This window comes from Pongo pygmaeus, chromosome 21 (assembly GCF_028885625.2).
Source record: "Pongo pygmaeus isolate AG05252 chromosome 21, NHGRI_mPonPyg2-v2.0_pri, whole genome shotgun sequence".
Lineage (NCBI taxonomy): Eukaryota > Metazoa > Chordata > Mammalia > Primates > Hominidae > Pongo > Pongo pygmaeus.
In genome coordinates, this window is record NC_072394.2 from 35,981,538 (window position 1) to 35,994,922 (window position 13,385).

Sequence of the window (13,385 nt, forward strand, 5' to 3'; positions counted from 1 at the left end):
ATTCCCAAATGAAATGATTTTGAGCTCTCATTAAGACTTACTTTCTTTCTTTCTCTTTCTTTCTTTCTCTTTCTTTCTTTCTCTCTTTCTCTGTTTCTTTCTTTCTTTCTCTCTTTCGTTCGTTCGTTCGTTCGTTCGTTTTGCTCTGTTGTCTAGGCTGGAGTGCAGTGGCACAATCTCGCCTCACTGCAACCTCTGCCTCCGGGTTCAAGGGATCCTCCTGCCTCAGCCTCCTGAGTAGCTGGGATTACAGGCACATGCTGCCATGCCTGGCTAATTTTTTGTATTTCACTAGAGATGGGGTTTTGCCATGTTGGCCAGGCTGGTCTCTAACTCCTGACATCAGGTTATCTGTCCCCTCTTGGCCTCCCAAAATGCTGGGATTACAGGCGTGAGCCAACATACCCAGACTTTTTCTTATCTTTTTGCAGTCTACCATAGAAAAACACAGAATTTCATTTCTGTTCATTTAAAATTCTGTGGTAGAAAATCAAATATGGAAGACTTTTGAACAAATATCCAGTGTTGAAGCAAACGTAAATAGTAGATATTATATTGATGCCAACTGAGGAAATATGATTAGACTTAGTCAATAAATAAAGCTGTTAACATAATCTGTCATGTGCCAGTTTAAATAATGAAAGCATTACTGTAGTAGGATGTTTTGTTAAATGTCCTACAAGGCCTGTATCTTTCTGTGCAAGCCTACCATGTGGTAGACACTTAATAGTAGTTGATGATAATAATGCTGAATTATCTGCCTCTTAAATTTGTTTATCTGAGGGAAGAGGTGCTTATTTGTATATAAACTGCTAATTTATCTGTTAGTAACTGACATTTTTTCTTTACTTTTTCCTGAAGATTTGCAATTAATTTAATAATAGAATAAACATTTTTGTAATTGTTTTTATATAGGATAAATAATGAAGCTTATAAAACCAGGCCTTAGCAGCCACACTGTAAAGACTAAAGAAAAGGACATTTTCAGTTGGTGTAAATTTTCTTTTTGTTTATTTGGTGTAAATTTTGAATTTCTTCTTTTTTTTTGGTCTGAAAAATTAATTTAGCTCAGCATGGCCTATCTGGATATACTTAATTTTTTTTTTCTTGGAGTGTAGTAGCAGCCAGGATCACGGCTCACTGCAACCTTGACCTGCTTGGCTCGAGCAATCCTCCCACCTTAGCCTCCCAAGTACTCCGCAGTCATGTGTTCCACAGGCACCTGCCACCATACCTGGCTAATTTTTTTTTTTTAATTTTTTGTAGTGGATACAATTTTTATTTTTTGTAGAGATTTATTTTTTGTATTTTTTTTATAGAGGTCTCCCTCTGTTTCCCAGGCTGGTCTTGAGCTCCTGGGCTCATGTGATCCACCTGCCTCAGCCTCCTAAAGTGTTGGGATTACAGGCATGAGCCACTGTGCCTGGCCTGGGTGTTTTCTTTGCAATTGAGTTTACCATTTGTATCAGCAAAAGAAAAGAAAAATAACTCCACATTACCTCTCTGTTTAGTTTCATTTCGGAGCCAGAGTTTGTTAAAAGTGTGAAATACCATGCCAGGCTCAGTGGCTCACGCCTGTAATCCCAGCACTTTGGGAGACCAAGGCGAGTGAATCATCTGAGGTCAGGAGTTCGAGACCAGCCTGACAAACATGGTGAAACCCCAACTCTACTAAAAATACAAAAATTAGCCAGGCATGGGGTGCACATCTGTAGTCCCAGCTACTCAGGAGGCTGAGGCAGGAGAATTGCTTGAATCCAGGAGGTGAAGGTTGCGCTGAGCTGAGATCACGCCATTGCATTCCAGCCTGGGTGACGAGCGAAACTTCATCTCCAAAAAAAAAAAAAAAAAAAGTGTGAAATATCAGGCCTTATTAAGGGAGTTTTCAGGGAATATGGTAAAAGTAAAATTTTCTGTTAAAATGCAGAGTAATAATTATAATTAATTGAAGAATTTATAGGATTTTCCAACAGGATATATTAATGATACACATTTGTCTGTAGATCGTATAGTCAGTCGTTTTAGAAAAGTGGAAGACCCATTATTAACCTTAATATCTTGTGTTTCCAACAGAGATGTTGACTGTACTTGAAGTACTGAATTGTTTAATTTTTTTTATGTCCCATATATCTTTTGTTGAAAGACTGGAAATAAAGGCTGGGCCCAGTAGCTCACACCTGTAATGCCAGCACTTTGGGAGGCTGAGGCAGGCAAATCATGAGGTCAGGAGTTCAAGGACAGCCTGGCCAACATGGTGAAACCCCGTCTCTACTAAAGTTAGAAAATAATAGCCTGGCGTAGTAGCGCGTGCCTGTAATCTTAGCTACTCGGGAGGCTGAGGCAGGAGAATTGCTTGAACCCAGGAGGCAGAGGCTGCAGTGAGCCAAGATTGTGCAGTTGCACTCCAGCCTGGGCAACAGGGCGAGACTCCGTCTCAAAAAGAAAAAAATAAAAAAGACTGGAAATAAAGTCTGCTTGGGGCCAGGCATGGAAGATTATGCCTGTAATCCCAGCTATACCTTTGAAGCTGAGTCAGGAGGATGACTTGGACCCAGGAGTTCAAGGCTGCAATGAACTATGATTGGGTCACAGCACTCCAGCCTGGGTAACACATCTCTGAGAAATAAAAAATTTAAAAATAAAAACATAATAAAATGGCCGGTACTGTTGCTCATGCCTGTAATCCCAGCACTTTGGGAGGCTTAGGCAGGTGGATAGCTTGAGTCTAGGAGTTTGAGACCCCATCTCTATAAAAAACTACAAAAAATTAACCAGGCATGTTGACATGCACCTGTAGTCCTGCTACTCAGAAGGCTGAGGTGGGAGGATCACTTGAGGTGAGAAAGTCAAGACTGTAGTGAGCTATGATTGCACCCCTGCACTCCAGCCTGGGCAACAGAGCGAGACCCTGTCTCAAAAAAGTGTGTGTGTGTGTGTGTAAGTAAAATTAAAAGTCTGCTTGGCAGAAAATTAGGTGTATATTATAAAAATCTGTATAGGCACTCCCAGTATTTTGAATGAAGGCATGTCAACAAAGCTAGATGTAAAAACCTCTCTGTGAAGTGAACATTATTTCATTACTAATTTTTATTTATAAAACCAGAAATACTTTACTGAGGGGTAAGGCAGTTACACTTGTTTTTGTTTTGTTTTGTTTTGTTTTTGTGGAGAATGGGGTCTTACTGTATTGCAGGTTTTGAACTCCTGGGGTCAAGCGATCCTTCCACCTCTGCCTCTTAAGTGCTGGAATTACAGGCATGAGCCACTGGACGATACCTGGCCTGAGGTGTAGGAAGAAGAAATAATTCCAGTATATAAAGTTGGAAATTATACAAAGAAGGCAGGATCTCTGGATTATTCTGCTTGTCTTATAATTGCTGGGCCTCTCATTAATTTTTAGTATTCACCTGTAGGTTTCCTTTTATTTTGAGTACTGGGAGTTTTGATTTTTTTTTTTTTTTTTTTGAGATGGAGTCTACTCTGTCACACAGGCTGGATTGCAGTCACGCAGTCGGCTCACTGCAACCTCTGCCTCCCAGGTTCAAGTGATTCTCCTCCCTCAGCCTCCCAAGTAGCTAGAATTACAGGTTCCCACCACCGCACCTGGCTAATTTTTGTAATTTTAGTAGAGATGGGGTTTCACCATGTTGGCCAGGCTGGTCTCGAACTCCTGACCTCAGGTGATCTGCTTGCCTCCGCCTCCCAAAGTGCTGGGATTACAAGCATGAGCCATCGTGCCTGGCCTGATTTCTTAATTAGTTGTGTAGTCTTTGGACTTAGTTTCCTGTGGGTTCAGCAATAAGTATAGTTATCTTAATAAAACTCATATTTTAGGCTTTTCAACCTCAGATTTTCTGCATATATCAAAATAAATTCTGGGCTGGGTATAGTGGCTCACATCTGTAATCCCAGCACTTTGGGAGGCCAAAATGGGGAGATTGAGGCCAGGAGTTCAAGACCAGTGTGGACAACACAGTGAAACCCTGTGTCTACCCTTCCCCCAAAAAAAAGCCAGACATGGTGGCATTCTTCTGGAGTTGCCGCTACTCAGGAGGCTGAAGCAGGAAGATCACTTGAGCCCATAAGTTTGAGGTTGCAGTGAGCTATGATTCCCTCCTTTGCACTTCAGCCCCATCCTGGATGATAGAGCAAGACCCTGTCCGTCCGTCCATCCATCCATCCATCCATCCATCCATCCATATTCATTCATTGTACTTAAGAATGAGCTATATAAAAGTGAAACCACAAGAGTTCTAGAAGAACATATAGGTGCATATTCTTATAATCTGGGACAGGGAAAATCTTTCTAAACATGATATTAATATTAGATGACAAACCTACCAATGAGAGCATGTCAGAATAATCGAAAAATTTTTTAAAACTATTTGGTTAGGGCAGAATTTCTGGAATGTTGGATTAAGGTGCTTGGGAAATCCTCCCTCCATAAAGCAGATAAAACTGGACAAATTTATAAAAAAAAAATCAACCATTTTGAACTTGTGTAGATTGTTTCCAGCAGCATTACTAAATAGCCAAAAATTGGAAACAATCCAAATGCCCATCAATTGGTGAATAGATAAGCATAATGTGTATTCATCAGTAGAATACTACTCAGCAGTAAAAAGGAATGAATCTTGATACATGGTACAGCATGAAGCTCAGAAATATTTTGCTAAATTAAAGAAGCCACAAAAGATGACATATCCTTTCATTTATGTGAAATGTCCAGGAATAGCAAATTTATAGGGACAGTGAAAGCAAGATTAGTAGTGGTTGTCTGGGGCTGTAAAGGGACATGAGGGATCTTTTGGGGGTGATGAAAATGTTCTAAAATGGAATTGTGATAATCGTACAACTCCAAATTTACTAAAAATCATTGACTTGTACACTGAAAATAGGCAAATTTTGTGGTCTGTATATTATACCTCAATAAAACTTATTTAAAATGTTGGCAGGGGCAGAGGGACAACAGGTTTTTTCCCCTGCTGCAAAGGAGTAGTCCAAGTACAGCACATGTTTGCAGATGGCATTTATGTATAATAGATGGCTGCTGCTTTTTTTTTTTTTTTTTTTAATCAGGTGTCCTGAGAGATTGAGGCCAAGAGGGAGATAGAACACTGGCAGTTGGGGTTCATGTTAGGGTTTCAGGCACATCAAAGACAGCATCCTTCTTTGTTTTAAGTTTATAAAATAGGGTTCAATAAATACCTGTCTTATAGGATTTGGACAGTTTTTTCCACATAAAGCCTTCCAGAAGATTTTGAGAGCTATAGATTTTAATAACTTAACAAATGTAATAATGTTCTACATTGTCTTTGCAAATAGGTGTATACCCCCAAGTATGAATGATACCTTATTTTGGATGGGACAGGATAGTGAAAATGGCCACGATGTTTGGGGGCAATAATTTTTAATACTTATTAGCAATTATTGTATTGCTAATAATACAATACAATAGCTAATAATACAAGCTAATAATAATTGTATTATCTTGAAATTATTAATTTTTTGTCAAAATCCTCCCATTAAAAAATTCTTGAAGACAGCATAATTTGATTTGAATACATCACATTTAATAGAAATTTAATTCACCCTTTCAGACTTTAACTCCCCTCCCCCTATTTTAATTAAATGGAGGGATTGGCTTAGATTCTTTCTAAGCTAATGCTTCGTGGTTTGATCCTGTTACATTTATTTTTTAAACAAACAACATATTTTAATTTATTTACCCAACAAATAAGCATTAAATATGTTAATCAAGACACACCACCTGTCCTCAGAGAACAGTAATGGGTACATTTGGTCAACAAATAACTCAAAGTCTGAAGTACTAATGTGGTTATTTATTTATTTATTTATTTATTTATGTAGAGATGGAGTTTCGCTGTTTTCGCCCAGGCTGGAATGAAGTGGTGCGCTGTTAGCTCACTGCAACCTCAGCCCCCGGGTTCAAGCAATTCTCCTGCCTCAGCTTCCCTAGTAGCTGGGATTACAGGTTCGTACCACCACACCTGGCTAATTTTTGTATTTTTAATCACCACGTTGCCCAGGCTGGTCTCCATCCAACTCCTGACCTCAGGTGATCCGTCCCCTCTCAGCTTCCCAAAGTGCTGGGATTACAGGCATGAGCCACCACAGTTGGCCTTAATGTGGTCTTATCTGCTGTCAAGCTACATGAGTTGGAAGCTACATGGGTTGGGGTGGAGAGTTGTCAATGCTGTTTCAGGAATCATTGCTCCTAAAGGGAAGCCATAAGTCTTTAAGTATGGATAGTTTTCCAGGTGAAGAGCTCATTCGACGGAAGTGTTCATAGTGAAAGAAGGAAATCAGTTGGTGGTCTCATTTGAGTAGAATAACTGTGTATCCCTTACTTAAAATATACAATTAACTGTTGGTTTATTCCAGCAAGTGAAATTTTTGACTTCCATTTATTTTCTGTGCTTTTTTTTTTTTTTTTTTGAGACGGAGTTGCACTGTTGTTGCCCAGGCTGGAGTACAATGGCGTAATCTCGGCTCACTGCAACCTCAGCCTCCTGGGTTCAAGCGATTCTCCTGCCTCAGCCTCCCGAGTAGCTGGAATTACAGGCTTTCACCACCACGCCCAGCTAATTTTGTATTTTTAGTAGAGACGGGGTTTCTCCATGTTAGTCAGGCTGGTCTCGAACTCCTGATCTCAGGTGATCTGCCCGCCTTGGCCTCCCAAAGTGCTGGGATTACAGGTGTGAGCCACCGCACCCAGCTCTGTGCTTTTGTTCCATCAATGTTTTGTTGTTGTTGATTGATTCTCTCTCTGTCGCCCAGTCTGGAGTGCAGTGGTGTGATCTCAGCTCATTGCAACCTCCACCTCTGGGTTAAAGCTATTCTCGTGCCACAGTCTCCCATCGTAGCTGGGATTACAGGCGCATGTCACCACGCCCAGCTAATTTTTGTATTTTTAGTAGAGATGGGGTTTCACCATATTGGCCAGGCTGGTCTTGAACTTCTGACCTCAAGAAATCCTCCCACCTTGGCTTCCCAAAGTGCTGGGATTACAGGTGTGAGTCATTTCTCCTGGCCTGTTCCATCAACTTTTAAAAATCTTCTATCACTATTAAGTTTAATTCTTGATTTTTTTTTCCTTTTTCTCTTCTTGTCCTCCCTGCCCTTTTTTTTCTGCTTACGTAAAATTCTTGATTTTAAATGATGGTCCACAGCTGCTGTACCCTGACTTGTGTCCCATAAGGGCTGATGACTCAAACATCAGAACTGTTGTTCAGTTTTTGGTTTTCAAGATCACTTTTGAGTTTGATTGCTTCCTTGGTTTTTTTTTTTTTTTTTTAAGTTGACAAAATTTTTTCCAAGCTTTGTAATGCTCAGTGTGTAAAGCAAATACACAACCATTTATGAAGTCTTTGATAACTAATAAAACTGGAATCTACACATTGTCATATGAATTGGAAAATTAGAATATCTTGTTTGTGGAGAGCCCCAAACCTGTTTTATTTTCAGGTTATGTGACTCAACAATGAGACTACATGGAAGAATAATTGGATCTTGAGCTGTTTAAACATGTGCTAAATAGAAAGAAACAAAGCTTCAGAGGACCTCAGGTGACACCTGGTCCTGTCTTCTGATTTTGACAGATGAGAGTTTTAGGGATTTAGATAATTGGCTTAGTAATTGAATCAGTGAAACAGCTACTCCAGGCTCTTTCTGCTGAATTGTAAGGGGAAACCAGTGTCTCTTGAAATGTTTGCTGTAAAAAAAAAGGAAGACACTATTTTCTGATCAGTTGTACATTTCAAATTCTAAACATTTTTTTGAGCATTGTTAAACACTGTCAAGCCGTGTGGATGTGAAGGTGAATAAGACAGAATAGTGAATAAGATAGCCTTTGTTGTCACGGGAGTTTGCAAGATTATCTAACATTTAGGAAGTGAGACAAATGGGCTCATGCTGTCCCCTGCACCCCAGCAAATGTGTGAAATGTCCCCTTGCTTGTCACTCCACTTCATCGTCCTTCTGCAGGTTTAATGCTGTCCATACATGCTGACTTCCTCCTGCTTCTTTCTGCTAGTCATACCTTTTGCCATCTCAGGTTTCCTATATTATTCTGTTCCCTCTGCCTGAAATACTTCTCAATATTCTTCATCTCCACCCCATCCCCCTTTTTAACCTGATCTACTTCTCCTCTGTCAAATTTCATTTCATCAGAGATTATGTCTGTATAGCATACCCCTTACTCTAGTCCCTGCTGTGAAGCTCATAGTTGTGGTTTTTTTCTTTATAGCACTTAGTATATATTATTATGTTTGTTTGTATGATAATTACATTACTTTTCTCAATAGACTGTAAACTCCCTGAGAGCAGACTATTTTTCTTTACTGTGTCTCCTGCACTTAGTGTAACCTCAGTAGGTGTTTATTAGAACTTTTTTTTGTAAAGCTACGTTGTTGCTATAAATCAGAGTTTAGTTTATGTTTTTTGTTTTAGAGGAAGTTTCACTCTGTTACCCAGGCGGGAGTGCAATGGCGCAATCTTGGCTCACTGCAGCCTCCACCTCCCGGGTTCAAGCAATTCTCCTGTCTCAGCCTCCCGAGTAGCTGGGATTACAGGTGCACGCCACTACGCCCGGCTGATTTTTTGTGTGTATTTTTAGTAGAGACATGGTTTCACCATATTGGTCAGGCTGGTCTCGAACTCCTGACCTCAAGTAATCTACCAGCCTCAGCCTCCCAAAGTGCTGGGATTACAGGCGTGAGCCACCATACCCAGCCAGAGTTTAGTTTTTTGTAAAGGGTCATATAGTGACCATTTTTGGCTTTGTGGGCCACACAATCTCTGTCCCAACCCTGCTATTGCAGCAGGAAAGCAGCCATAGATAGATAATATGTAAAGGAATGGGCATGGTCCTTTTCCAGTGAAACTTTGTTTACTAAAACGCTAAGCAGGCTATAAGTTTGCTGACTTCTACTATAAATCATCATCCCCTGATTTTGTTGGACTTGAAAGCCCTTGTTATGCAATCTTGCAAATCCCCTCTTAGGGTTTTTTGAAAAATGATTTTGTTTTTGTATGGTAGATGTTAAAGAGGTGATTTTTAAAAAGTCTGATCTTAAAGTAATGTAAAATACAATTTTAAATATATTAATTATATATTTTTAGTTTCTCCAGTTTACTAGTAGGCATATACTTTTGTTAACTTTACATTTGTATTTAAGTAAAACATGATTCCTGATATTGATTTTAAAATAAAAAGATTGGTTTGGTTTTGGGATAGATTAAAATGTAGATTGAAATTTTAAAATGCGTTTCATTTTCAAAAAAGACTATTTTTGCAACCTGATGCTTGAAATACCATATAATATTATTTTGTTCTTAAGCGACAGATTAAGAAATATTCCAGGTTGCTGTTTGCAGAACTTCTGTGCAAGTAAGGAGTTATTACAATGAAAAGCAAATTCACTATAAGCACCAGTGTTTATTTTTCTTATTTTTTTCTTTTTTTTTTTTTTTTTTCAGACAGTGTTGCTCTGTCACCCAAGCTGGAGTGCAGAGGCATGATCTCAGCTCACTGCAACCTCCGCCTCCTGGGTTCAAGTGATTCTCCTGCCTCAGTCTCCTGAGTGGGATTACAGGCTTGTGCCACCTGGCCTGGCTAGGTTTTGTATTTTTAGTAGAGACGGGGTTTTACCATGTTGTCCGGGCTGTTCTTGAACTCCTGACCTCAAGTGATCTGCCCACCTCGGCCTCCCAAATTGCTGGGGTTACGGGGGTGAGCCACTGCACCCGGCCTATTTTTCCTTTTTCTTTTCTTTCCTTTTTCTTTTTCTTTTTTTTTTGAGATGGAGTTTCGCTTTTGTTGTCCAGGTTGGAGTGCAGTGGAGTGATCTCAGCCTCCCAAATTGCTGGGGTTACAGGTGTGAGCCACTGCGCCTGGCTGTTTTTCTTTTTTAACGTTGTTTGAAAGTCTAGAATCATTTTTATGTGCTAGATGAGAGATTTGATCTGATGAATCAAACTGAGATGTCTGCATCTCAAGTGTATTTGTAGAATTATTTTTCTGTTTTCTATTAATTTAGATTGAATGTCAGAGTTTTTTATGTTTATCTTTAAGCAGTAACCCATTATAGGTATAAAATGAATATTACATAAGGAAAAATAACAACTTAAAAATGTTCAGAATTGTTTAAATAAAAACTTTAGACAGAAGTTTAGCAGAATTTAGGTGAGTGTTAAACGATTCAGGCAGCATTCAAAACTGGAAGAAGTTCAGAGAGCTCTGCTTTAGAAGCAGGCTTTTATAGGCTGAACACTGTAGCAAAGTAAAGGAATTACTTGATTGGCTGCAGCTAGGCATTTGCCTTATTTGGATATGAGCCAGTGGAAAGTCCCTAGTTAGAGGTTTGTTTTTGATTGGTTAAGTTTCATTTTATGTTTACATTGGGCTTCAGTTTGCTTACTAGGCACTGGAGCCAGCTGTCTCAGCCTAATGGCTGCCCAATTAAAAAAAAACATTAAAATGGCATATAGTTGTCATCATCAGAGTAAGAAACCAAAGAAGAGACCGTCATGAATGTGATCATTAGATCATGGACTGACACACATGTTCACTTAATACCCACAAGAGTGTCTTCACACTTTTTTGTCATGGATGGGACTTGTTTTCTGTTTTTTGTTTTGTTTTGTTTTGTTTTTGATACAGTAAAATACTTAGGAGTTCTTGCAACTTTCTATAAGTTGTTTACATTTTACTCCAATTGCTTTATCATTGTGTGTATTTTGGAGGTACAATTTTTTTCCTGAACCACTCTGAAAGTGGAAATATGCCCTTTTATCCCTAAATACTTAAATGCATATTTCCTGAAATCAAAGGCATTCTCTTACATAACCACAGTACAATTATCAAAATTAGAAAATATAATAATGATACCATACTATTAACCTAATTCACAGACTATATTCAGGTTTTATAAATTATTTCAATGTCTTTTATAGCTCTTGTACCTCAATCCAGTTCAGTCTGTCATCACACACTGAATTTAACTGGCATGTCTCTTTCTTCCTTGCCTTTCCCCTTTCCTCTTTCCTTTTCTTCTTTCTTAGAGACAGGGTCTCATTCTGGTGCCCAGGCTAGAGTGCAGTGGTACAATAATGGCTCACTGCAGCCTTGACCTCCTGGGCTCAGGCAATCCCCCAACCTCAGCCTCCTGAATACTTGGGACTATAGGCACATGCCGTCATGCCTGGCTAATTTTTTTACTTTTTGTAGAGATGGAGTCTCACTATGTTGCTCTGGCTGGTCTCGAACTCCTTACCTTAAGTAAGCCACCTTCCTTGGCCTCCCAAAGTTTTGGGATTACAAATGTGAGCCACTGCGGCTCTTTAATTTTTCTTATTCTAAAACAGTTCCTCAGCCTGCCTGCCTCATCTTCTCCCCTCCTGGTACTTTTCTTTTCTTGACCATTCCAATTTTGAATACAGACCAGTTGTTTTGTGCTTAGTTTGGGTTTTGTTGCCGTTACCTTATGATTACATTAATGTTACGAATTTCGGGCTGGAATACTATAGAAGGGATGTATTCTCCTTAATGCTTCATTTAAGGAGGCACATGATCAGTGTGTCTCAATATTAGTGATTGGTTAATCATTGTATTAAGGTCATGTCTGCCAGGTTACTCCACTGCAAAAATTACTACTTTCCTCTTTGTGATTAATAAGTAATTTGTTGGGTATATTTAGAGATGATGAAGTTGTCCTGTTTTTCATTCATTTTCTATTCACTAGTAATCTCAGCATCTAGTGGTGATTTTCTTTTTTTTAATTTTTAATTTTTTTTTGTAGAGACAAGGTCTCACTATGTTGCCCAAGCAGATTTTGAACTCCTGTTCTCAAGTGATTCTTCCACCTTGACCTCCCAGAGTGCTGACATTATAAGCGTGAGCAACTGCACCCTACTAGTGGTAATTTTCTAATTCCATCATTGTTTCTGCATTTACATATTGGCATTCTAATGAAGGAATGCTTTCCTTTCTTCCTTGTTGATTGATTAAAAAAATTAGCTATGGATTATGCTCTAATCCATTACTATTATTATTTATTTTGATGCTTAAATTGTTGCACAATTCCAGTGGTAGTCCCTTCTAACTGGCTTTAGTGTTCTTTTGACATACCCCTGTCATTTTTGAGCAGTCTCTTACTTTCTTGCCCAAGGTGTTGCATGCTTATCTTTTTTTTTTTTTTTTTTTTTTTTTTGAGACAGAGCCTCACTCTGTTGCCCAGGCTGGAGTGCAATGGCACGGTCTTGGCTCACTGCAACCTCCGCCTCCTGGGTTCAAGCGATTCTCCTGCCTCAGCCTCCCGAGTAGCTCGGATTACAGGCGCCTGCCACCACGCCTGGCTAATTTTTGTATATTTAGTAGAGATGGTTTTCCACCATGTTGGCCAGGCTGGTCTCGAACTGCTGACCTTGTGATCCGCCTGCCTTGACCTCCCAAAGTGCTGGGATTACAGGCGTGAGCCACTGCGCCCAGCCGTGTGCTTATCTTTTACTTTCCCTGCCCTACCAGAGATCAGCTATTTCTCCAAGGATCCTTGGTTTTAGTAGAAAATGTAGTTTAGAAATCAAGATCTGGGTGTTCATTTATACAAGGGGTCATTGCTTCTAGAACCTCTCAGCAAACAGCTAGGAAGTATATGTATGAAAGTGTGTTTGCATGTGTATTTCTATGTCTATATATTTTTTGAGAGACAGGGTCTCACTCTGTCACCCAGGCTGAAGTGCAGTGGTGGGATCATAGTTCACTGCAGCCTCAAACTCCTGGTGTCAAGCAATATTCCCACCTCAGCCTCTCAGTTAGCTAGGACTGCAGGCATGCCCCAACACGCCTGGCTAATTTTGTAATTTTTTGTAGAAATGGGATCCTGGTATGTTGCCCAAGCTGGTCTCAAATTCCTGGCCTCAAGTGATCCTTCCACCTTGGCCTCTCAAAGTGTTGGGATTACAGGCATGAACCACTGTGACCAGCCACATTTAGGTCTTTTATTTCTCTCTCTCTCTCTCTTTTTTTTTCTGTTTTGAGACAAAATCTTGCTCTGTCGCCCAAGCTGAAGTGCAGTGGCGCAATCTCGGCTCACTGCAACCTCCGCCTACTGGGTTCAAGTGATTCTTCTGCCTCAGCCTCCCAAGTAGCTGGGATTTCAGGTGCCAGCCACTAGACTGGCTAAGTTTTGTATTTTCAGTAGAGACGGGGTTTCACCATGTTGGCCAGGCTGGTCTTGAGTTCTTGACCTCGTGATCCACTCGTCTCGGCCTTCCAAAGTGCTGGGATTACAGGTGTGAGCCACCGCGCCTGGGCGCTCTCTCTTTTTTTTTGAGACTCTGTCTCACTCTGTCGCTCAGGCTGG

The 13,385-nt window shown here is 39.9% G+C and overlaps 1 protein-coding gene across 6 annotated transcripts in view; it reads left to right on the top strand.

Moving 5' to 3' along the window:
• Positions 1-13,385, top strand: part of CBFA2T2 (CBFA2/RUNX1 partner transcriptional co-repressor 2) — a 158,141-nt gene that overhangs the window by 53,086 nt on the left and 91,670 nt on the right. For 2 of the 6 annotated variants that reach the window (XM_063659132.1, XM_063659133.1), the window contains exon 2: positions 5,872-5,995. The exons of 2 other annotated variants lie outside the window; for them this stretch is intronic. In XM_063659132.1, coding sequence (XP_063515202.1) covers positions 5,905-5,995 — 91 coding nt within the window. In that variant the 5' untranslated portion in view covers positions 5,872-5,904. Of the gene's footprint in view, positions 1-5,871; positions 5,996-11,822; positions 11,942-13,385 lie in introns of those variants that run through there. 2 more of the 6 variants (XM_054467477.2, XM_063659136.1) reach the window with 2 other exon arrangements.